The 25,216-nt window shown below is 41.5% G+C and overlaps 1 protein-coding gene across 7 annotated transcripts; it reads right to left on the bottom strand.

Moving 5' to 3' along the window:
• Positions 1-114: 114 nt before the first annotated feature.
• Positions 115-24,652, bottom strand: LOC100711908 (clathrin heavy chain 1). 7 transcript variants are annotated; one of them, XM_005474577.4, is made up of 35 exons: positions 24,260-24,651; positions 21,808-22,015; positions 21,369-21,371; positions 18,325-18,593; positions 17,935-18,096; positions 17,665-17,778; positions 17,369-17,542; positions 14,513-14,710; positions 14,093-14,293; positions 13,666-13,818; positions 13,395-13,517; positions 13,065-13,202; positions 12,691-12,855; positions 12,421-12,601; positions 12,171-12,334; positions 11,959-12,084; positions 11,636-11,778; positions 11,255-11,489; positions 11,026-11,148; positions 10,755-10,900; positions 10,400-10,583; positions 10,065-10,257; positions 9,750-9,907; positions 9,447-9,611; positions 9,207-9,314; positions 8,750-8,917; positions 8,223-8,372; positions 7,962-8,093; positions 7,756-7,866; positions 7,410-7,580; positions 7,049-7,270; positions 4,717-4,737; positions 2,049-2,086; positions 1,880-1,955; positions 1,695-1,767 (listed from the first exon to the last, which is right to left on the bottom strand). In XM_005474577.4, the coding sequence occupies exons 1-34, from the start codon at positions 24,299-24,301 to the stop codon at positions 1,925-1,927; spliced, it is 4,920 nt and encodes a 1,639-aa protein (XP_005474634.1). In that variant the 5' UTR covers positions 24,302-24,651; the 3' UTR covers positions 1,695-1,767; positions 1,880-1,924. The 7 variants fall into 7 exon arrangements, 6 of the variants coding, with proteins under 6 accessions (XP_005474631.1, XP_005474632.1, XP_005474633.1 ...); XM_005474574.4 differs by lacking the exon at positions 2,049-2,086 and having other exon boundaries at positions 115-1,767; XR_269816.4 differs by lacking the exon at positions 1,695-1,767 and having other exon boundaries at positions 2,049-2,863; positions 24,260-24,652.
• Between the last annotated feature and the right edge of the window lie 564 nt (positions 24,653-25,216).

The raw sequence follows: 25,216 nt of genomic DNA on the forward strand, positions 1-25,216 counted from the left end.
GCTTTCAACGAGTAAAGAGTTACTGCCTATTTAAACTGATGTAGTCTGTTTTATGTATATTGGAAAAAGAATCAACTTTTTTCCCACATTATGAATTCATCTCACACACAGAGACTGGGTACAATTTTTAGTTTTTATTTAGGCTAGTAGTTCCCTTTCAATTAAGTCATATTCTTCCACTTATCAATGACAGATCCCCTTTATTAATAATATGCATGACAACAGAAAGGAATTCAACTTATGTCAGGGTTAGGATGACACTTTACACACACAGCTTAAAGCATGTAAGGAAGTTAAGTACATCAAGGTAAGTAACAGGCTCTTATTTCAAACCATTCTTGACAGAGAACTGGATGTACGGAGACTTAGTAAATTTCTTCATCGTAACCATCTAAACACACAACCTACAGGAGTGTTTATGGAGCTAATCGAGCTGTCGTTAAAACACTAAACGTTCCACCAGCCTGTCTTCCTCTGCCTCTTTCTTTGTTCTTGCCACTAAGCATTAACAAAGGAGGTAACAAGACAGGGGAGGGGATGGACGACAGAGAGGTGGGGGTCTCCATCTAAAAGTTTTCAATTCTTCACATCTGTACACGCGAGGAGGAAAAAGAAAAAGAGAAAAAAAAAAGTAATGGTGACCGAGGGAAACACCACAACACCTGGCATACACGGACCTCAGCACGAAAAGGGTTCAGAGTAAATACATACACACGGTACGGTTAGGGGCCCTGGGGTTTAGTGGCCGTGGTCCCGTCCTTGCACATACACAGATACAGTCTCACACAAGCACTGTACACAGCACAAGAGGTCACCTTAATACATGGAGCTAATGAGGGAGAGCTAATATCTAGATGGGTGGAGTGAAGAAGCCCAGTACAGGCTGAGAGAGAGAGGGGGGTTAAAATTCTTATTCAGACCTTTAGGTCACACACACACATACACACACACTCCCAGTCACACAGTGACATACGTCTGTATGCATTTAAAACTCCATAAAGCTACACGCCTGTGCAGAATATACTATCATTACTTAGTGTTGCTAGCTATAGCCACTGAAATGGCAATATATGTTCAATATTATATGTAACCTTTTTTCCTCAGAATATACAATGATGAAATGCATTATACAGACAAACGAGACAATGTAAGCTGTCCACATGTTCAGTACATCAAAAGTAAGAGCTCTTCTACATTAATTTCTTCATGAGTGCAAAATCCAATGCTCCTCCACCTACTTCAAAGGCTCATTGCTGAGCTTGAGCAAGTCCACTTCTCCATAAACCAATAAAAAATTTTAACATTAACAAAAAAAACCAAAACAAAACAAAACCACACAAAAATATCTTAATAAGTAGTCATAAATATGGAATGTGGAAAAAAACAAACGTGTGGTCCAATTTCTTTCAAACAATACAAATAAAAGTCCTTCGATGCAGTTAAATGTTTTCTCTTGGAACAGGACGACAGAATAAAAAAATAGTGCCAGAAACGAGAGTGGGCTGTTGCTTGCTTGTGGCCCCTGTTGTGAGTAGAAGACCATGGGAAGCTGGTGAGGAACACAAAGGAGGGAGGACAGATGGAAGGAAGGTGTTGGGTTGAGTTGTGGTGGGGGAGGATGTAGGTAGTTGGGTGTTCACATGCCGTAACCGAAGGCGGTCTGTGGCGGCTGGCCGTAGCCGGGTGCTGCTGTGTAGCCATAGCCGTAGGGCTGCTGAGGAGGCACGGGCACGTTGGGCCCTGCTGTGAGCATAAGCTGGGGTGTGCCTGCAAGACAACGCCAAGAGTACTTAAAAACACCACAGCTGCGATCAAACTATTAAATCTATCCTCAAAAAGCACTACTGTGATCCAGTTTTGAACATGTGGCCTTTTTTACCGTAAACAATGGGTTGAGACTCTGTAGCCTGCTCTTCCTGTTTCCTCAGAGACTCGGAGGCTTCGAGTTTGTCCACCTGTGGGGGCACACGACGACAGCGGATGTGTCACACTTCAGTTAAAGTGAAGACGATGGGGCTCTTGAAGAGCAAGGGTTTGTAAAAACTGACCTCTGGGTTATTTCACTGGCTGACGGATGGGACCATTCCTGACAGGCGAAGACGATTACAGTCCAGATTTAAATAAAAACAGGCTGCGGGAAGCAGGCCTCACTAAGGAGCCTAAGAGGAATAACTACAACTACAGAGCTACTGCCTACTCTATACAGCACTCTACCTTATGGACATCCACTTAGTGTGAAACGAATTAGGGAGTAAGGAGGGGAGACAAAGACAAACAGCTACTGGGTAATAATGGTCCCACCATCCAGCCACCCAAAAACATCTACTCTAACATGTTGAACAAGTGTGAGTATGTAGAGAACCCACCCTGCACCAGTGCAAACACCCTCACATCAGGCTTTTCTTCCAGAACACAACTACGCAATTTCAACCATCTCACTATCACCTTTTACTCTACTTTAACTTAACCTCATTTTTATGTCTTTTAAAAAAATTTAAAAAATTACTGTCGTATACTAACCAACCTGCTTGGATCTGTCGTCATGTTTGTTTCCTAGCTTAGTATCCAGTGTGTTCTGAAAACACAAATGCCAATCCACACCAGTAAGAACTGGGTGTTTCCAGGATTTAACACTTTTACAGGTGAAAGTGGCCATTATATACAGGCAAAATTAAATATATGTAAAACAAAGTCAAATAAAATGAAAAGGTAAATATATATAAATTGATAACCCCTTGCTTCCTCCTTCCAATCATGCGATGAAGGCTCTTAACTCCTTTTTTTTTTACTACTCACCTGACCTTTACCTGAAAAGAGGTGTGATTGGATGAAGCCTCCCAGACTTTTCTACCTTTTCTAAAGCCTGAAAATCAGACATTCACTTTTGTTCACTTCAATATTATTTATTGTGCAGCTAACATACTACATATTGTATCTTTAACTCCCTGCCTGGATGTAAACAGCTCTGTAAAACCTGTAAAAGCCTTGAGAATAAACTTTCTCAAACTTCCCATTACTATTTTTTCTTTGGTGATGAAGCTCAGAGGCAGACAATGATAGTCAAAGGACAAAAGATAGAGTTGAAACAATTCAGAGAATTAAGCAGCCAGCAGGAAGCTTCAGATATTACCATCAGTGCTCTCGGCTACGCCAGCGTGCATTGCAGATGAGATGAGTTTAAAACTGTGTTAAATGATGTAAAATAAATAAATCAAATTAAAAAAAAAGGGGATGGATTTCCTCTCATGGTGGTTTTGGGTTCAGTTCTCTACATACTGTCTGGTTTACTAGTAAAAAAGAAAAACATCAGTCGATCTAGTTAAGAGGCCGTTTTAAGAAAAGTGTGTCGATTTATTAGAGACATGCTGAAGCAGCAGTTTAGTCATTTATTTCTTGAGGAGTGCATGAGAGAAAGACAGAGAAGCAGAGAGCCAAAGTGGAGGGAGTGTGAACGACAGGGTGGAGGGGATGGTACTGTACAGCCAGTTCAACGTTTCCAAGAAGCAGGCACAGCCAACAACATGTCTCTTAGCCTGGCCTGAGTGCAGCTGATGCTACCAAGGGAAGAGGAGGGAAATGCATGCTGGTCGTTTTTTACAAGTTCTGAATTTTTTCTCCCCAGTGGATACACCCGGACTACAGATTTTATTCCCTGACCCATGAAAGCAATTTGTCGCTTGAAGAGAAGCGAGCTCACTTTGCAAGAATACTCAAAGAAACAGAGAAAAATACACCCCTCTAAAAATGCATGTAACAGGCTAACATTTATGGTTTCTAATGCCAGTATTTTAACTATAGCACTGAAATAAGTACAGACAGACAGAAAACAACAGAAAAGAAATACTTTGTTAAAATGGAGCCTCTGTGGCTCCTCTAATGCTAATATTACACTCAGCTGCAGTCTATGCTAACGCACCACTGTTTAAACAGTACAATATCCTCCCACTATTTGATTAAAACCAAAAAAAGGCAAACCTAGAACATCGACAGTATAAACACATCTGCTTTCTGAAATAAAGTTGTTAGCAGTAGAGCGCAGCTGAGCAGAAGTACGAGACAGTAAAACAGGAATGAATCTACAAATCTCAGAAAAAGGACCTGACCCACAGCAGGTGAGGGGAGCTAAGCAGAGTGGCACTATTCACCCACGGCCGAGGAGAGCTGATAAGCATGCTGGCTTCAGTCGAGGGCTCGGTTGCATGTCTGACACAAATATGTGAAAGGGCTTTCTCTAAGAGGCAGACTGACAGAGACCACCTGAGAGACTCTCAAGCTACTTTCAGCTGCGGGAGGTGGCCGTCACCGTTGCACTGCTGTAACAGATCTTCAAAAAATTACTGTGGAAGTGTCATAAAGTCTCAGGAGCTGAATCAGCAATTAATCTGAGTTTAGCTGTCAGCTACGTGTCCAATTCACCAATCAGTTCTGTGATTCCTGGCCTGAGGCAAAACTCAAGCTGTCACGGACACACCAGCAAGCCGATCAGGGCCCTTGATGGGTGTGAAGAGCCCCGCTCTGGAGTCTCGTGGGTTGGTAGGTGGTCTAGTGGAGATGTGGAATTTACAGTCAGAAGCAGCAGAGAGTGACATGGGAGAGGGGACGGGACGGGAGGGGAGGGGACATGCAGTTTGTACTAGTTTTACTGCTCCAAACTACAGGCTACAGGACAGGAGACAGGGTCAAAAAGAATGATTAGAAAATGGATTGGACTTTCACCTTTTCCTTTATCGCATCAACCTGGAAAGGAAATTCAGAGAGGCAACTTAGGGAGGAAAAAACAAATGGGAGTCTCCCAAAATAGAAAGTGACAGAGAGAAAAAGAGAGAGAGAGAGAGCAAACAGAGGACTTGTCACTTAAAGAAGAAATACAAAAATCCTACGAGTGATGCGGGTAATTAATGCCACTTTTGATACAAATGCACACTTGAGATCAAACCTGCTTCTGTGAACTTGCACCTCGCTTTTTAGACTAGTATAAACAACATGGCTACTCTATGTCGCTAAAAAAGACCCAGATATACACAATCCCTTCATTTAACTTGACACAATCACTTTGTGTCTTTAACAGCTTAAATAACAGACTGAATTATTTGGAATTTATCATCAAAAACTGGAACATAAATGTGTAAATGCTTCACTCGTGTCTGCGGGCTGTTATGAAACAATCAGGTGTTTCTCTTTCGTGTGGGCTTTGCTTGCCATGTAACAGAGATAAATGGCGTTATGAGTCACACAGCAGTTATGAATCTCCTCCGTAACACATTTGTATGGAAAAGCAGCTTGAATAGATGGAAACCCAAATGAAAAAAGGAAAACACCAGTGATGACACATGGTGACTGACAGATGCAAAGGAAGATGAACATGAATGAAGGAAAGAACTGGCAGTACTGGGAGGTGGGGGCTTTAACTGTGCGATACTGGTCAGAGTCCAACAGTATTTGCAAACATTTTAGCTGCTGCTACTGTTTCTTGTAACAGATGGATGGAAATCCTGGGCGCTAATCAGAGAAAAGATTTCTCAAGATTTTTCTTGGTCTTCCACAGATGGCTGAAGGGACGATGGGACTAATTTACTATTTCACAAGTCTTTAATTCTAACAGTGGAAGAAACATCTCTGCATCTCCTTATACAGTTGTGGTCAGATGTTTGGACACACACACAAACACACATCATGGGCATGAATGTCATGGTTACTTTGGGCTTTTAATGTTCTTTTTCTAGGGTGGAATGATTGTACAGCACACATCTTTAATGATTTTAAAAAACAAGAGTCGGGTGCACAAGTTTGAATTTATTTAGGATTTTCTCTCATTTAGACAGAGTCAAAAATTCACATACACTCACTTAAATCTGGTTCCACAGTGTCTTTTAACTTGACAAGACCAAGACCTATTAACTTCTCATTAGTGATCAGAATCAACTCCAATTAGTCGTTTCTCTTTACCAGCATGAAAAGGATTTGTTTGACAGCACTCATTGGGGTGACCAATAGAACAATTGGAAAGTCCAAATAACTCAGTGAAGACAATTTAGGAAGGTCTCTTACAAAACTCTTCCCATTTCTAAATTATTACATTTATATATATATTATTATTACTTTTATATTATATTATAGTCTGGAAGTAGACCCAAGCTGTCACCCTCAGATGAGAGGAAATGGGTTAGGATGTTCAGGAACAACCCAGGAACCACCACAAGCCTGTCATGAGCTGGAAACTGCTGGAACACCAGTAACACTTGTTACTGTGAAGCAAGTTTAACATCACCATGGACACAGGGTGCAGACCAAGAAAGAAGCCCCTGCTCCAAAATCAACACCTTCAAGCTTGAGTAACATTTACAGCTTCCCACATAAACAAGACAAATGCTTTCTGATTAAAAGCTTTCTGATCAGACAAGACAAAGCCTTTTGGCTATAATGACGAGGAGTATTTTTGGAGAAGTAAAGGTGAGGGTTTTAAACATAAGACCAATGTACCAGCTGTCAACCATGGTGGTGGTGGCATCATGCTCTGGGGCTGTGTTTTGATGCCAGTAGTACTGGTACATTGCACAACGTGTATGGAATAATGTAGGAGGAGGATTATCTCCATGTTCATCACCTTCATCTTAAATCAGCTACACAATTGAAACTTGGACAGAATTTCATGTTCTAACAGGAAAATGATCCTAAAAACACATCAGAACTGTTTTTTGGAATGAATAAAGCAGACTTAAAATACGCTTCTGGAATGGCCTTTCCAAAGCCCCGACCTCAATCCTATTTAAAATATAGAAAATACAAAATAAATTCAAACGTGTGCACCCAATTCTTGTTTTTAAAAATATTAAAGATGTATGCTGTACAATCATTCAACCCTGGAAAGTGAACAGCTCAAAGAAATCACTTAGCTGCAATGACATTCATACCCATGATGAGTGTATGTAAACTTTTGACCTTACAATTGTAAATTGGGTCTATAACATGAGATGCTTTTCTCCCTTTGGAGGCCTTATCATAAAGTCATTTACTTTGTCCTAATCCTCATTACCTCTGGCCAACCCACCTTAGTGAGATACTCCCTCATGACCTGGATGAAGTACGGCATGGAGAAGTCCATGATGTTGTGTCGCCAGGCAGTCTCCAGTACTACGTCGGGCCGCAGCAGGTCGTAGCAGGTGAATAGGCAGGCAGCAAAACACTCTTTCTTGTCTTCCTTCAAGAACCAAGCCAGGAGCTCTTCTGCCAGCTCGGTGTCTTTGGACTCTGATGCGTACTGCATGGCATCCTGCAGAAAAAAGACCAGGTCAACAAACTGACACACCTAATCGTTAGTTTCCACGCTCAAATGTAAAATTTATATTTACATTGCTCCGAGGAACGTACATTTCTCCTGCAACTCATTTGTTAATTTTGTACCCACGCACCTTGTAGAGCTTGTCCTTCTTGCAGAGCTCGACACTCTGTTTCCAGCGGTTGTTGCCTTTAAAAAGATAGGCTGCGATCCTCCTGAATTCAATCAGCTCGTGCTTCTCCAGGCTCTGGGCGAGCGAGATGTTGTCGAAGTTGTCGTAAGCATCGATGGAAGTGCGCAGCGCCTGAGTAACACAGAGAAACAATTGTGAGATAAGGCCGAAAAAGCAAGATGCGGAACAACTGTAACGTTTTAAATGTGTGCTTGCTGGAATTAACAATAACACAGAGTTTCTCTTGTAATCCAACATCAGAGCACAGCACATGTTATAAGACCCAACTGACAAAATGAATTCATACCGCATAGTCTTCCTCATTGATGAAGAGGTTGTTAAGTGCTTCATTCACCGACTTGTTGTTGTGATTCTGGACAGACCTTAGGTAAGGTTTAACCAGAGGCAGCTGTTTCACCTGAACAAACAGAAATGTTTATCATTTTTCAGTCCAGCAAAAGTCTTGATCTTTTGATTTGAACCAAAGAAACAGTCAAAGAAAATCATACTGACCTTGCTGAAGAAGTTGACAGCACGTGTGTGATCCAGTCTTGGAGAGAGGACAATAAGAAGGTCATTCAGCAGCAGTGGTTTAAACTCGAGATAAAACTGGACGGCCTTGTAGTACAGCTCAACGTTAGCCACCTATGACAAACATAATCAAGTTAAACAAGGTTTTTTGAAGAAAAAAAAAAAAAGGCAGCTCTGTGCTGTATTCCTGTCAAGAGAAGAAATTGTTAGCAGTACCATATGCTTTTAAATTATGTTTTGTACCTTAGTGACAATGTCTTTGAACTGGCTTTCCTTCCAGGCGTCAGCTGGGTGATTCATCATAGTGATGATGGCATTGTCATATTCCTCATACTTGTCATAGAGGAACACAAGTTCTCCCCAGAGGTGGGCCTGCTCGGCTGCCCTGAGAACCTGACACGCACACAGACATGAAGTCAAATTTAACATTTTAAAACTTTGCCTTTTACAGCTCATGTGGTGCAGCAGTGGTGTAAAAGAAAAATACACTTGGGAATTAACAGTTTTAACAATTAATAATTAAAAACGAATGCAGGTTTATGGACGTTACTGAAGCTGTCAAAGTTGTAGATGCTGTTCCTCTGAGGAGTTTATATACTTTACTTCTTTTGAAATCCTAATTCTTTAGATATAGTTTTGTTAAAATGTTTAAAACAATCACATTATACTGAACTGCAGTTGCAGTCCATGTATTGTGATGCATTTCATCAGATTCCTGCCAAAATCTGCTTGGCTGTAAAACTCATACTAAATCCTTTTCTCACACCCACCTTTGGAATGTTAACACGGGACCAGAAGAGCTCCAGGTGTTCCCTCATCTTCTGGGGTTTGAATTTGGAGTAGAGGATAGCCAGCTCAGTGAACATGCCCATGTGAGCACGCTCCAACCCAAGGGCAGCCTCTAGCATGGTGATCAGCTCCTCGAAGTAACCACGGTCCTGGAGTGACACAACTATAACCCTTAATCTCGCTCCCCTACACAATCTGGGAAGTTATTTTGAGGCCCTTGAACCATCATAAACAAAACTCAAGTCTGTAGATATAGTGTGCTGAGGCGCAGGAAAACAATATACCATCTGTAAGCTGGGGAAAACTGAAAACCCTGCGATCCTCAGGCTTATATGACTATTGACTGTTATTTATTCCAGATTAGTGATAGTATACATGCTCACCTACTTATCATTCATTGAAAGACCATGGTGTTTGGCCAACAGGTACCCCACATACCTGGTAGTAGTTGATGAGCTCCTCCAGTTCATCAGCGTGGACAACAATATGCAGGCCACACATCTGGGCAAGACGGAACTCCTTCCCATCTACACAAGCAAAACACACCTGAAAGAGCAGAGGAAAAAACAAAACACAGGTGTTAAAATTAGGTCAGTCGAGTGAGTTTGTGTTTTAAACATAAGGCTTGAACTTGATCTCACTCTTTATACTTTCAAAAACGAAACTGATCTCCTTCACCTCCTTCCAGGTGCGGGTGCTGTTAGCCTTGCGGGCACCATCCACAGCTGCCTGGTATTCTCCCAGGTGAACCAGAGTCGAGGCCAGACGGCCAAAGTTTGACACATTATTGTAAAGCAGTTTGGCTGCCTCGTACATCTTGTCGTCATAGCAACGATCACCGACCTAATGGAAGATGAACAAATTAAGTTAGACCAGCGAAGCAGCTGTAATTGTAAACAGGGGGTAAAGAATTAACTGGGAACTGCTGTATGTAAGACTGTGTGTGTGTGTGTGTGTGTGTGTGTGTGTCCCAGGACCTACTTGCTGAATGTGAGCATTATTGGGTCCGTTGATGAACTCTTCTAGCTCGGCCAAGCGGTTGGTCTTGGCCAGGGCGAAGATCAACTCTGTCTCAACATATGACTCGCGGGCTTTCTTTCGAGCCATCTGCAGGAACTTCACCAGGTCCTCCCAGTTTCCTGCACACAAAATGAACTACCATAAGCATCATGGACACACTTATCTACTGCATATTTAACATTACGCCATTTAAGTATCTTGATTAAATAAAACAATAAGGTAAGTGATAAAGTTCCTTAGATCTTAGTTTTAAAAAACTGAAAGAGATCATCTCACCGCTTTGGGCTGCAGCTTGTCCCACCTCCATGTAGGCCGAGGGATCATCAGCCTTAATGTAAGAGTCGATGGCTTCTTTCACCAAGCCCTTCTGAAGCTGTGCCTTTGCCAGCTGACTCCAAACCGGGGGCTCATTGCAGCGTTCAGCGAATTCATAAGCTCTGTCCAGGTTGCCGATGTGTTCGATCAGGACCTGGACAGCAGCAAACATTCAGATCGCTGAATATCAAAATGAACTGCAAAACTCTGAGGGCTGTTAGCACGCTCTGAATTAAGACAAAAACAAGGTGTTTAAAAGCTTTAAACAAGTTGTAGTTAATAATGAAAGCGCGCACCTGCACAGCAGAAGTGTTGACATCAAATTTTCTAAATATAGCAAAGGCCTCCTCAAACAGCTCATTGCTGATGGCAATGTTTGCAATGTCTGGCGCGTCGTAGTTGTCCAGACGGTTAATGTACTCCATGACGCGTGTCCGATCAGCTTTAATGGCAGTCAGAATGAGGAGATTCTGAAGGTTTCTGAAATCAACAAGATACAAGCTTTTCACTAAATGCATTATTAAATATATCAAATGCTTTGCAAGTTCAGTGTTCGTCACTGGAACAACAACTATGAGCAGGGGACTCTGTGATGTCTAAATCTTGGATATGCAGGGTTAAATAAAAGAAGAACAACATTAAGACTCTTACCTGTGCTCGCTAAAGACAGAATTATCCAGCACAATCTTTTCCAGAAGCTCGATGAGCTCGTTAGGAAGGTCGGCGGTCATGAAGGCCTTGACTGTGACTGACACCTCCTCTGGATCCTGGGTCTCTGATAAGGCTGTCTGGACGACCTGCAACAAACATGATGCATAACAGCTGATGATTGGTTTACAGTATGCAAGCTAATGGAAACTCTTTTAATAATACACTAGTTTAAGTGGCATGATTTAGTATCAGAGATAGTAAAAAGTCACACCTGGTCAATGAGTGGTCTTCTGTAATGGTTGGTCTCCAACAGCACACTTGCCCACAGCTCTGGGTTCTTGCGGCGTACAAGGTAGCGGGACAGACTCTTGAACAGTGAGTTCTCATTGCACACCTGAAGCAGAACGAAAATATTTGAAATAAAAGGCCAATAAACACCTCGTATTACTAATGACCTGGAATTTCGCCTTCCAGTTAAAATGATTTGTTTTTAAACTCACGTGAATGAGTTCCTGGTCACACTGTCCTCTTTCATAAGCCACGCAGGCCAGGTGGGGGTCTCTCTTTTCACAGTACTTGCCCACCACGCGGCTATCATAGTAAGGGTTCTCCCTTAAGAAACGCTCGGGATTGTTGTTGCTGTCGATGTAGATCTTGGCCAAGGCGTTGTGGGTTGCAGGCTCCTCACAACCTTCATGAATACGAGCCTCCAACCAAGGCAGCAACAACTTCAGGCTGGAGAAGGAGGCACAGTAAACGTGTCACAGGCTTTGACAGAATATCATGAAGGGAAAGGACCAGTTTAACACTACAGGTTGAGTTAGACTGCTGAGTGAGCGATTCCTCTTTGGCTGTGCACTTTTAATACTTTTGGTTCTCACCGATTTCTTTTCTCCACTTCAGCGACCAGTTCATCTGTGGAGAACTGTCCTCTCACCACCATGATCAGGTTCTTAATTACATCTTCGGCACAGTCCACATCCAATAATCCACCAATGACTACTGGCAGACGGCTCGGGTTCACCTGGAATAAATGACAACAGAATTATGACACATTTGAGCAGAGAGAGGCAGACCAATAAAAGTATAAAGTTAAGATGGGTCGAGAGAGAGAATAAATGAGTAAAAGGATGGAGTTTTGAGTCATGATTAAAAAAAGCATGTAGGCTGACTTTTATTTACTCTTCTGGGTGTATTAATGTACCTTCTGCACATAGATCTCAATGTATTTCTGTAGGCTGTTGCGGTACAGGTACAGGACCAGATCGTGGACGAAATCAAAGCGGTCACACACGATGATTAACGGCAGCTGGTCGGTAAGCTTGGCTTCCTGTTAAGGAAAAAAAAACACAATAAAATGTTGACAGACGGAAAAATCACAGGTTTATTTTGCAGATAACTGTTTTCTGCACGGACCTTGAGGAAGTTCTTCACACGTTCGGGGTCGTAGCAATTGCTTTCTCTGCAGATTCTCTCCACCTCTTTGATTTGGCCTGTTTTGCACGCGGCCTGAATGTATTTGAAGTGAACTTCAGGATCCTGGCTGAAGTTCACAATGGAGCCCAAGAAATAGAACAAACCTTCAAAGCAAAAAAACTAAGAATTAGCAAAAGTAGTAAAACAAAAGACACGTTGGGTTTTGTTTTTTTGCACCTTCCCCACTAACCCTCAAAGCTCTTGAATGACTCAAACAGTTCAGTGAGGGATTGAGTAGTGAGCTGCTCGTGGTACTTGGAGGCGACCTGCACGCAGATCTGCAGGTTCTGCCGGATGTTGGCAGATAACATGGCCCTCAGACACTCCAAGGAATCCTCCACAGACAGGGAGCCAAAGAAATTCACCAACCACTGAAGAGATAAATAGAAAATCATCAGCGACACAAAGACAATCACCGCAAACCACAATAGCAATTTTATATTCTCGATCTGAGTCGTACCTCTGGGTTGAGAAGGTGTGTGTGCACCACTGCTCGTTTAATATCATACAAGTCAGTGTAATGCTCCAGTGCCCTCTGCAGGAGGCCTGCTTTCTCACACAGTTGTGCCACGTGAGCGCGATCATAGTGGGTGAACATCTGGTTACCCAGAATGGCATCTGCAACCTGCAACAAATGGCACACAGACAGGGCCTGTCACACACAGACACTGAAATCCAAACATGACTGTAAACAGCAAGGATTTGATCTGTTGTGAAAGAAAAGTTGGGGAAAGAAAGCTAGAGCGCCGTTTTAGTTTAGGTGAGACCTACTGGTCACTGGTAAATGAAATAATCTGGCCTGTCTGGACCTGATGTATCTACATGTTTATGTACCTGTGGTGCATGGACCAAATTCATTTCTAGCAGGCGCGTCTGCAATGGTCCCTCCATGGGTCTGTTGTTCTTCAGGGCATCTAGTAGGAAGGATGTGCACTGCTGGATCAGGTTGTACTCCATGAATACGTCAACAATCTGGAAAATTGAATAACAGAGAAACCGCAGATGTTAAACTCTCAAAATCTTGGTTGTGTTGCTACACATCGCAGAGGTGTGGGGTATTTTTGCAATCATGTGCTCAGCTACAACTGTGAGAATAACTACTATTCAGATCATAGTCATAGTATCTTTTAGCCACGTGACTCCCCCAAAAATCTTTATTTCTACCTGTGTAATGTCAGCAAGTGGCTCTTCATCCTGAACCAGCATCTGAGAGAACTGAAGACCTTGCTCTGGACTGATCCGCATTACGTTCCTTAGCAAAAAGATCCAGTCTGGAGTGTAGCCCACCTACAAGGATGACAGACATGTAAGGATAGCAGTGCTATGTATGAGATGCTCCCCATCTGTGATGTAGGCGTATTAAAAAACAAAACAAAACACTGTGAACCATATTACAGCCCATGATCTTTTATTTACCAAGTCAGTCATCACAAACCTTCTTGGCATAGAGGACAATCTTCTGGAATTGGCCAGTCTCTGCAAAGCACTGAATGACCTTATTGGGAACATTGGCTCTGAGGTAGACACTGAGGGCGAGAGTTGGATCTACAGACTTCACCAAGTCTCCGAGCTCCTCAGAACATTCCAGCTGTAAACACACACAGAAGGGTTAGAAACTATAACAGTGACCTGCCATGGTACAGTGGAAAAAACAAAAAAAGGGAATCTGGGTTTCACTGGCCTAGATGATCTTCTGCTTTATACTAAATGATTTATGTGATTCAGTGAGTCAGAGTAGCACTCTGATTATACATGGTCTGAGTTTTTTTTTTACTCTATGACATGATAGATGAAATTGAGATATAAATATTTAAACTTACGATAAAGACTGTCCACTTTAAAACCAACCACTAAACACATACCTTATCCTCTTTTAGCCATTTCTCCAGTAGCTGCTTTCGGCCCTGCTGAAGGACAGGCCTGCAGAGCTCCAGAGACTCAAACTTATTAAGTTGGCCTTGATCCAGCAAGATGCCAAAATACTGAAGCAAGGGAGACGTCTGGCCTGGTTGGGCGGGAACACTTTGGAACCTACGGATGGTGTCTGGGGTTCGCAGGATACCCTGGAGAGGTAGGATGGAAACTTCTTAGCCCATTGAAAAAAATAAAGGTAAAATACGTGAAAAAGAAATAAAAGTAGCGCGCAGGCTGTACTCCCTTTAAACAATTTTGGAAGCAATATCTAAACTTGTTTTTACAAATTCTCTTTGGTTTTCATTGTTATATAAGCTACTGAAATCTTAGACTCACAGTCTCAGTGCACAGAAGCACAATGGCAGTACCTTGGGTGCATTTGCTGCCACCTTGGCAGCTTCTGAGTAATTTCCTGCTGCAAAGAGGGTGTTGAACTTGCGAGCAAACAGCTCCTCAGCACCAGCAAGGTTGTTGCGTACAGCCATTCGGAGCGCAAGGTCTGGGTTCTGGAGCACATTGGTGATGTATGGAATGATGTTTTCCTCCTCCACGCATACCGACAACACCTGGAAAATCAAATGTGCACATAAACGCATGTGTAATTGATAACACCCAACTTCCTTTACAGTTAGTTAGAAGCTGTTCATACTTTTTAAACAGCTGTTGTCTTTGCTAGCTATTTAACACTGATATTTGTGCTGTGGCGTATGCTAGCTGTACTGGTGGTAATTGCCCGCCTGACAGAATTAGAACTGAACCGCGACAAAACACATTTACTGTGACTTTTAAAGGCGTTTAAATGTTACTGACTGCCACTAATGACAGTGGACCTGTATTCACTGCACTGTTCTTGCTGTTCTAATCACATGATGCAAAAATGTATACAAAAACAACAATTATCCATTCACAATTAATTCTCTCTCAATCAGGGAAAACACCACGGCACTCAATAGTTTGTAAAGCCTTAACTATTTCTAAAACTAATAATTGCACATTTACAAAATTACGCTCGCACATAACATGATGGGAAATCCTACAGCTGGAGGCTGAGAAAAGTAAAGACAGATGGAGGAGACGCGAACAGCGATGCTCCAAAAATAACTTCAGACCAAGAAAAGAGCTGTGTTTGGTGTTTGGATGCTTTTTGGTTTTAGAAAATGAGATTCCTTTTGCTTAATATCCCTTCAGACTGCTTGCTCATAAGGAGGTCATCTGATATTCAGGGTTCCCTCTATCTATTATTGTAAGCATCGTTACCTTACAACAGCGTTCCCCAACCCCCGGGCCATGGACCGGTACGGGTCCGTGAGTCGTTTGGTACCGGGCCACGAGATTTGAGGCTCAGGTGTGAAATTTATGGTTTTCAGGGTTTTTATCGTTAACTCCGTTTCCCTGGGTCTTTTCCTTTGTTGTAGTTCTGCGTCTTATTTTGAAAGAAATATTTACTCGTTACCATAGCGACCAGAGAGCATTAAGGGGCAGAGAGGAGGACGTTACGCTCAATGTTGTTGGCGCGTTTCAGGAGGACGCTGCTAATAAAGTTACACAATTACACAGTGAATTTGCGTTTATTATTATATTTACAAAATACCACAGTTTTTGTCTTGGTCGTATCATTTTATTTTGTTGTATTTATTCGCGACACCTTAAAGGCCGGTCCGTGAAAATATTGTCTGAAATTAAACCGGTCCGTGGTGCAAAAAAGGTTGGGGACGGCTGATTTACAATATAAATGCAGCAGGGCTCAGGGAGCTAGGTGAGGCTGAGATGATGTATTACTCTGGCCTAACAGGTGTTATTCCTGGTGACAGATTAACTGTAACATGCCACATGTTGACTTTGTTTTTAAAACACTGGGAACAAAAAGTGCCCTTATATTTAAGCTAAAAGCATAACAGGCAGTGTTATTTATGTTTCGTTTTCCTTTCATTCAGATCACATTAAACTGTCTTTATATTCTGTACACTCCTGAAAGACTAATGGACCTATATAAAAGATTCACATCATACATTCAAAAGAATCTAAATAATAAATACTATGATATGCTGCAAAACTGGCAGAATATAAAAAAAGTGATACAGTGATATAAAGACACAAAAAGAGACAGGCACCACATATTCTACTCCATACGGGTGAATACAAACTGCCTGAATGACTCTAAACACGTGACTGAGGGTATCTGCTGGGTTTGAAATTAAGTTCACTGCGTAAAAATCTGAGTTAAATAAACTGCATTATGAGACCTGCACTCGTCACGTTCCTGAATTACATGCAGGGATTACCCCAAGCTGTCGTGCACAGCGTTACATACACAGTTGCACACGAAATCTGCGCGCGCATGTGTAGCACACTGGCCTGTGTATGGCAGGCCCGCAGGTGAGAGCCAAGAGCAATAACAGGATTAGACTGCGTAGTCTGCCTGGCCGAGCTGAGGCCACCTGCTGCTAGTGTCACATGCTGCCTGACACTGAAGATGCTGCCACTGCCTGATATTTTCAGAGATTTCCTCAGTCAAGGTCACACCCAAGGCTCCATGCTGATACACAAACATACCACAGGGAAAGTAGTCTACAGCAGCGGTCCCCAACCTTTTTTGCGCCACGGACCGGTTTATGCCCGACAATATTTTTACGGACCGGCCTTTAAGGTGTCGCGGATAAATACAACAAAATAAAACTAGTACCGGTACCGAAAAAAAGACCCAGGAAAACAGAGTTAACGATAAAAACGATAACAAAATAACGCTGAAAACCGATAAAAACCCTGAAAACCATACATTTCACACCTGAGCCTGAACTCTCGCGGCCCGGTACCAAACGACTCACGGACCAGTACCGGTCCGAGGCCGGGGGTTGGGGACCGCTGGTCTACTACACATATGTGTGCACACTGGTTTAAAAATATACACCAGGTTTGGAGAATATCTTTAAGTGATTTTCAAAAACAATATGTAGTCACAGATATTAAAATAAAATTGCAATCTGATTAGAAATATATTAATTTTATCTGTCACACATTTAAAACATCTACCAAAAACATTATTCAACTCATTTTGCATCCAAAATTAAACACAATTCAAGCTGTTCACTTGCAGAAAGGCCCAGATGAAATATCTATACTAAGCTTGGCTCTGTGCTCCACTGGAAATGAATAAGCGGCTCATTCATTATTGCATTCTTGACTTACTACTGCAAAATATATTCCACAAGTTTACATTTGAGTACCTGTCCTTTCCTGTTGACTCCAATGATTCCAGCAGTAGGCTCATGGGGGGCAGTGACAAAAATGGTCTCTCCGCTGATTCTGTTCATGTAGATACAGGTTCCAGTTTCCAAGTCATACAGGTGGATGTAGCCATATTTGGTGATGAGAAAGACTACATCTTGCTTGGAACTGATCTAGATGTACAGAAAGGGGAAGGGAGATATAACGTGTATAGATAGGAAGACTCTTTAGCAGGATACCAAACTATATACTAAATAAACAAAGCCTCAGATTAAAGAAGAGGGAGGTTTTGTACCTGCATGGCCACAGGGAAGTCATTCTGGGCTTCTGGAGGAAAGAAAACATCCACGGCTTTCTTTGGAAACGGCTGGTTCCCAGTTGGTGGAGTCCCTACTTCAATAATATGGAGCTAGGGGAGAAAAAAGTAATTAAAACAAAAAGACAAAGCAAGACCCCAAATGCCTTTTTCTAATCAGTATTAATTTCCACTAAAATTACTTCATCCCGATCTCTTTATGTTGTAGCTACAAGGCTTTGAGCTTCTCTTAATAATTATAAATCTTACTTTTCCTCCCGCCTGTCCCCGCACGGCGAAGCAGAACAGAGTCGATTCCTCTGTGTTGCCCTCCATCTTGAACTGTGCAAATCCAGCAGCATGTCCTTCAATAGGCTGAGAAACCTTTCTGTCCACCGAGTACAACTGCATGGCTCCGACGACACGGTTTTGCTGAGGAGGAGAGAACGCCCACAAGTCAGACTAAAGCTTGTGATTGGTTTTTTTGTGTGTTTTTTAGACTGTTGAAGGCTGATAAATTCTGCTATATCATGAACTTACCCTGCAATGACTAATACAAATGTAATGCATTTCACACACACTGACATCATTTTAATATTTTGTCTGAAATATTATTTTGATTGTAATATTACGAAGCTAAAGCAAACCGAGCTAATTCACCTGTGCAGAAATGCCAATGAGCAGCAACCACTTCTGTTTGGCATCAGTGCGGTAGTTGATGATCTGGCAGCCTGCCAGGCTGGAGTGGCGGTCGAACACTTTGATTGGCTGAGAGTCGCCCTCCATGCTCCAATGGTAGACCGCGTTGTCTGTGACCAGGGCGACAGTGTTGAGGGAGATCCACTTCCAGAAGGTCACGTCATCCGTCATCGTGTGAGCCTTCATCTTGCTCTTCATCTCAATGTTAAAGATCTGCAGGGTCTTTGCAGCTGAAAATATTTAGAGCTGAGGTTAACACGTTAGCCGTGCTGGGACGCTGCTAGCCCCACCCCCTCCAAAATTTTTAGATTGTAACATTTAGAAAGAGATAGAAAAAAAGAAAACTTGAATCGGTCTACTGACTAAAGCTACGGCACACAACCCACAGCAGAGTTTGGGAGGAAATCAATTGGGCATACCTCTTCCAATTGCGGGGGAAATGCAGGTAATCGGGGAGGGTTTTTTGTGTGTGTGTGTGTGTGTGTGTGTGTGTGTGTGTGTGTGTGTGTGTGTGTGTGTGTAACACCGACAGACCATACAAAAAGCCAGTACCAGTGTCAACAAACAAGGGGCAAGACCAACAAAAGGGCAACCACTTAAAATGTTGGATCTGCATTCAGTAACATCTGATGCAATAAACTGTTCATGTGATACGCGTTCAGGTGCGTCTAACTATACAACCCTCTTGTGATAATATGAAATCGCTCACCAATTAATTAGCCTTTTTTTTTATTAGAGAAACTCAGACTGTGCTTAGCACTGCATCAAAGAAATACAGCTCCCACATTCATTTCAGCGAGGTCGGCACAGCGAGAGGTAGCCAAGATTGCAAAGAAACTAAATGAGGTGTGCCACGTTGTTGGCTGAATATCCGTAGAAACAAACAGATTCATTTGCAGTAGCAATGGAGGATTGGAATAACCCAATCCCTTATCATAAAAAGCTTTAAACTCACAGCTCTATCAGTCAGATTGGTCTTCTTCCAATTAGACTAGAGCCAGCCCAGTGTATAGACCAATGTTGCTTAATATCTGTTGGCAAGAAAACTGATACCCAAATTTTTCTTCTATTCCCTCAAAACTGTACTGACCCCCAAATTTCATTATCAGTTACTCTTATTAGCATTCTGATGCAATTGCAGGTGGTTGCATTTTTTAATGCAGTACTGGAGCTTGATTGGAAATAGCACCAATACTATGGTGTCTTTGCTTCTCAGATGGCTCAACAGTGACCTTTCATGCCGTTTTGGTTCAGTATTTCAATTCTTCACCAATCTTTTCAATCCAAACCAGATCAGTTAGGAACTACTGCCTACCTACTAGTATGACATGGTCCACAGTGCATGCTCGAAATGACCTGTGTTGGGCTTTCCACCCACACAACCCACTAAAGAAATTAAACTCCTGTCATGTTGTCATAGGTCTTAGGGGATTCACGCTGAAATTTAATCCCAAAATAAGGGATGCGGTTTGGGTCTGAATGCAGATTAGTAAGACCACAAAGCACAAAAACAGATGAGATGATGAGAAGGATGCTGGACAGATGCACTCGCAGCCATTCTGTTCATTTCCTCCAGTTCAGTCGCACTGGAGGAAAGACACTTGGATTCTTTTGGTCAAAGGTATAAGCTCTAGTCTCAATCTGGCCCAAACCAAATAAACCACATATTTAACTGGTAACAAAGTGCATGACTGACAGTATAGTGGCATTTCTGAACAGTTTTTGGTAATACTGTGGGTATAGTGCACAATAAAATAAACTGCCTGCATAACTACAATGCAAGATATAAAGTGCAAAATTATTAGTCTAGAATACATAAAATATAAATTAACACATATATATGACTAATCCTCTGGTATAATAAAAATTACAATTAGACGCCATTTAAAACAGAGTAACACCACACACATTGAAAGTGTGAAAATGTGAACAGTTATTGAAAACCTGTCGTGAATGTTGGTATTTGCAAGGTGACAATGAAGCAATGAGCATTTGATGTTAATATCTGCGATATCCCAGAGGCAAGCCAGTCAAAATTGCACCTGCACACTCAGCAGCACATTTTTGTGATATATGAGGCTGACATCACAGTCCAGTTGTTTTAAGCATTCTGTTTTTCCTACACTCACCAAAACCCCCCAAAAAACCCTTAAGCCTGAAGCCTGACCTTAAAATGGGAAAATCTCATTAACCATTCTGTTATCCCTGTGTGATTGCCACGCTATCCATTTTTGACAGTTTCACATTTTTAATACGACCATATCATTTTGTTTTCTGTATGTTTTTTCCCTTTTACTACACACGTTCCACTTTATTACTAACCATTTTCCAAGGCATCTCAATTTTTCCAGATAATCACCTGACCTGACTGTGACTGTTAGTCACAGAAAATCTTGATTTAGTTTAGACAACTTTCTGACTCAGATGTTCATCAGATGCCTTCAGGTTGTGAATGACAGTTTAAAAATAACTCAAGAACTGTATTACTGAAGGCTGTAGTTTTATTGTTGCAGTGTAATGAAGACGTAGACAGATTTACATTTGTTTTCACCACAATGTCAGTGCATTAATTCGACTATATGACCAACACAGGCACACACTCTGGTTATCAAATAATAACAAAATCTGGGGAGGATAATGTCTAATTTATTACTTTTCCAATGCAAATGTATAACCCATAGGTTTTTATATTTTTTAAATTTGTTTGTCATTAACTCCAGTACAGTATGAAAATAAGGTACAGTGTTCAGAAATGGTCAACTGTGATATAAAATATATGTCTGGTGTAGCTAATGGAAAAAAAACACGTGAACACAGAAAACAAAGGAAAAAAAAAAAAAAAGATATGGTCCTTTAAGCGACTGTCTTAATTTTGTTGTGCTCGCCTACTCTTATTACTGTAAATCCAGACATTCGTTTGAATTACTTTCATTACTGTGCAAACATTTCAAGACAGTGCATACAGGATCACTCTGACAACTCATGATACATAAAATTCAACTCACCGTCTGCAAACATAAGAAAGCAGTAAGAAATGAAAAAGAGCAAAAACAAGCAAAATAGACAAAGGATTCATGACAGCATGACAATTTGCTAGTGCTACTGCTACGTGAACTAAAACAGCAAATTTTAAATGTAGCACAATTGCATTTCTATGTACACACACACTATTTAGCTACTAGTCGTTTTTCAACAAACAGAAATGGGGTGATCTACATATGAACATCAAAATGAAAAGCAGACTGTGACGGCTACATAACTGACAACACAAAAGAATTTTACACAAATGGACCAGTGTACTTTTTACAAAAACAAAACAAAAATATCAAGATAGCAAGGTACAAACCAATTTTAGCTGCTTAATTTTTAGTTCATGTGCTTTGAAATCCTAGCACACTTACTACGTGATAACAGCGCAACGGTGCATTTTAGATGGGGGCTTACCTTTAAGGGCAATAACTTTGCTGGCAGGGTTCATGATGGCGCTGTCGGCAGAGATGGGGCGGCGGATGGGGTTGTTGGGATCAGCCATATCAATGATGACAACCTGAGCCTGTTCACCAACCTTCTCTCGTACACAGATGAACTTGTCAGACTCCATTGTAAGCGTGCTAAATCCAATGTTGGCTGGGTTGATCCCCAAATTCTGGAGCTGGCATATGAAGAGAAGACCTGTTTTAATGGCAGCCCTTGGCACACAGTACAATATAGAAGACAAAATTGGCTTTGGCAGGATTTTTCCTTAACCAAAAAGGTTCTGAACTTTCACCAAAGCAATATCACCAATGTGTGATACTCAATCATAAAATATATTTTTCCAATGTCCACAAATAACATAGAAATTGTACAGACCTCTGTTAAAGAAGCTAACACATATTACTATAATTATATAGTAGCTAACAGGGCTTCCTAACAAAGGCCCACTCTAAGGCCCAGTTTGTTGACTTATATCAGCAAATATGATCATATCTACTAATAGCGATCATCTATGTTTATGCTGGATACATTTCAAAGACACTTTGATAAAATACTTAACATTTATGACAGAACGGTTGGTAATATTCTAGAGATTGATATTATGTATGCAGATGATCTTGTGGTCTTTAGTACTAGTAGTGCTGATCTCCAGCAGCTCATTCACATATGTTCTGCCAATGCTGAAGAACATAACATTACATGCAATGGCCGTAAGAGACCTGTAATGATTTGCAGAACCGAAGAGGACAAAGATTTCCAGAGTTGAAACTTGATAACAATCTTACTGTCGGTAGTAAGGTCGAATATCTTGCTCATCTTATTACAGATCAAATGACAGGTAATGATAATATCTGTAGGAATTGTTGACTGATGTATTCACAAGTGAACTTCCTCTTATGCAAATGTATGTACAAAGGAAAGGAAAGTGAGTTTACGAAAACCTAATGTAGCTTAAAAAGATGCTATTATGTTATTATTGAAGAGAGAGACAGAGACTCAAGCGAGGTGTTTATAATTACTCGTTTCAGTACATTTGAAGCTTTATTAAAAATATCGTGAATGACGTTATCTGCAGGCTCAATGCTTCTGAGAATGTGGGCTTAACACACTGATAACATGGAACCATACGTTATCGGTCTTTATTGTTCAAACACTGGTATAGTTGTGGGAAGGTGAATTGAGTGGGTTTGTTTTTATCTCTGTGCTTTTTTGATAGATAGTATTCCATATAAACAAAACATGAGATAAACAAAGACTGAAAAAAAATAAATAAAATAAATAAATATCACAAATTATGCAACCCAGTATCACGGCAAAACGTGTAACAGACACGTTGGTCTACCGTGTTCATTTCACGCATTGCCCGTCCAAAACGTGAAATGGACACGCATGCAGAAATTGCATTACCAACAGGGGGAGATAATGATATTGTAGTAATGCAACAAGGGCAGTGACCACAGGGCAAATTGTTTGTTTATATATTTTTATTGGCCCAGAAATTCATAGCTAGTGCATCTCTAGTACATTCTTCACTGTAAAAAGCCGATGATGTCAAGTATGCTTATTTCAATTGTGCCTTTAGTTAACAAAAAAAACGAAGCTTGGCAAAAGGTCATCCAAGGGTCACAGTATAAACAAGATCTCCACAGGGGTTGAAGCTTTGATTTAAGGTTTCTGTGGGAACCCTGGGTAGACCCAATACAGCCAGAAGCTGGGATGTACCAGATGACTGACTGATATGAATGTGGACAGCAGAGCAAAATCGTATTCTTTGGCGGACTGAATGGACCACCTGGTTCACTTCAGATAACGCGATGAATGGGTTACATTTCAGTCAGAAAAACCCTAAAGAATAACCCGACTCTCCCTTCAGCAGTAAAAATGGCCTGTCGTGACATAACGTTTCTCTATGACGTGAAGCAGCTCGGAGTCTAGTCAGGCTGCAGCTGACCACGGTTTCACGGCTCATAACTTAAATGGGCACATGACAATAACATAAAGCATGCTTTAAACAGCTATACTATGCAATCATGTTATTCCAGCGACTGTCTCGCCTCACAAGGTCCAAACGTTAATTCGATATTGAAATAACGCTGAACCGACCAAAACGTGGCCGTGCATCAGTCATACGCTACAACCCAATAAATAGTCACTCAAGGTCAGAAAAGGTGATTGTCGTTAACTACTTTCGCCTCCTGGCCGCGAGTGACAGCATCAGTACAATGAATGAGGAGCTAGCCTGAGAGGCTAGTTATTAGCTGGTGGCTAAACGGGGGATGGGAGGTCATTCATTTGCTGCGGTTATTGACGTTTAACGTTAGCTGAACTAGCACCCTGTCAAAACGACAGTTAAGCCGGGAAATGAAGGGATCAAAGAGGATGCACGAAAACGATATAGCTACTAGATTCGACCACTTACCTGCAGGTGCTCCTGGAAGCGGATAGGCAGGATCTGAGCCATGGTTGTTTCCTTGAGCTTCTCCGGAGTCCTGAAATTCTGGCCGTACAGCTAGCTAGGCAGCAGCAGCACCGCGCTAGCTACGACCTCCTCACTGAATGTGTAGGTCGGAGCCAGTCGGTGAAAACGATAGCACGGTTTTAAAATAGGCAAGATGCTGTGGGTAATCGTGTTTCCGAAGTGAGATATCAGTGGAAAAATGTTAAATACGTCCCCCCTCCTGTGTATGCTTTCTGCACTGCATCGATGGATAGCAGTGGCTATGGCTGATCTTCTGTCCAAAATCCGCAATGGCGGCGGAAACGGCTCACAGCCTTCCCAATCCGGAAGCATCTAGGGATCTCTGGAAGGACACTGGCTCTGGCCATGAACGTATGGACAAGAAGTTCACCCCAATTTAACTGAGAAATAATATAAAAATCTGTTTCTACTCGATAAAGTTGCATACATTACAATTTTGTATAAAAATCAATTAGTTTTTTGGACATTTACGTCAGTTCCGTAAATAATAACGCTATTTTATCAAATCTGACAGCATATACTTAAAACTTTAACCCTTCACAGACGTTATTAGAATAATAAAATAAAATACACAAACCAGGAAATGTCAAATTAGATAAGGGTCATGCATTTGTGGCTTTAGTGTTAAGTAGAAAATATTTCAGAAGCTGATTTTTGTTTCACTACTGTCCAAGATCTATGTTCAGATTTTCATTGGGAGTAAACAGGATTACAAATCAGTATATCAGACAGCTCAGGTTGAGCGGTTTGGAGACAGAAATCAGAGATGCAAGGCTGAGATGGTTTGGACATGTGGAGAGATGGGATAGTGGATATACTAGAGAAAGGATATTGAATATCGAGCTTCAAGGCAGGAGGAAAAGAGGAAGACCACAGAGAAGGTTTGTGGATCTAGTG

This window comes from Oreochromis niloticus, linkage group LG14 (assembly GCF_001858045.2).
Source record: "Oreochromis niloticus isolate F11D_XX linkage group LG14, O_niloticus_UMD_NMBU, whole genome shotgun sequence".
Classification (NCBI taxonomy): domain Eukaryota; kingdom Metazoa; phylum Chordata; class Actinopteri; order Cichliformes; family Cichlidae; genus Oreochromis; species Oreochromis niloticus.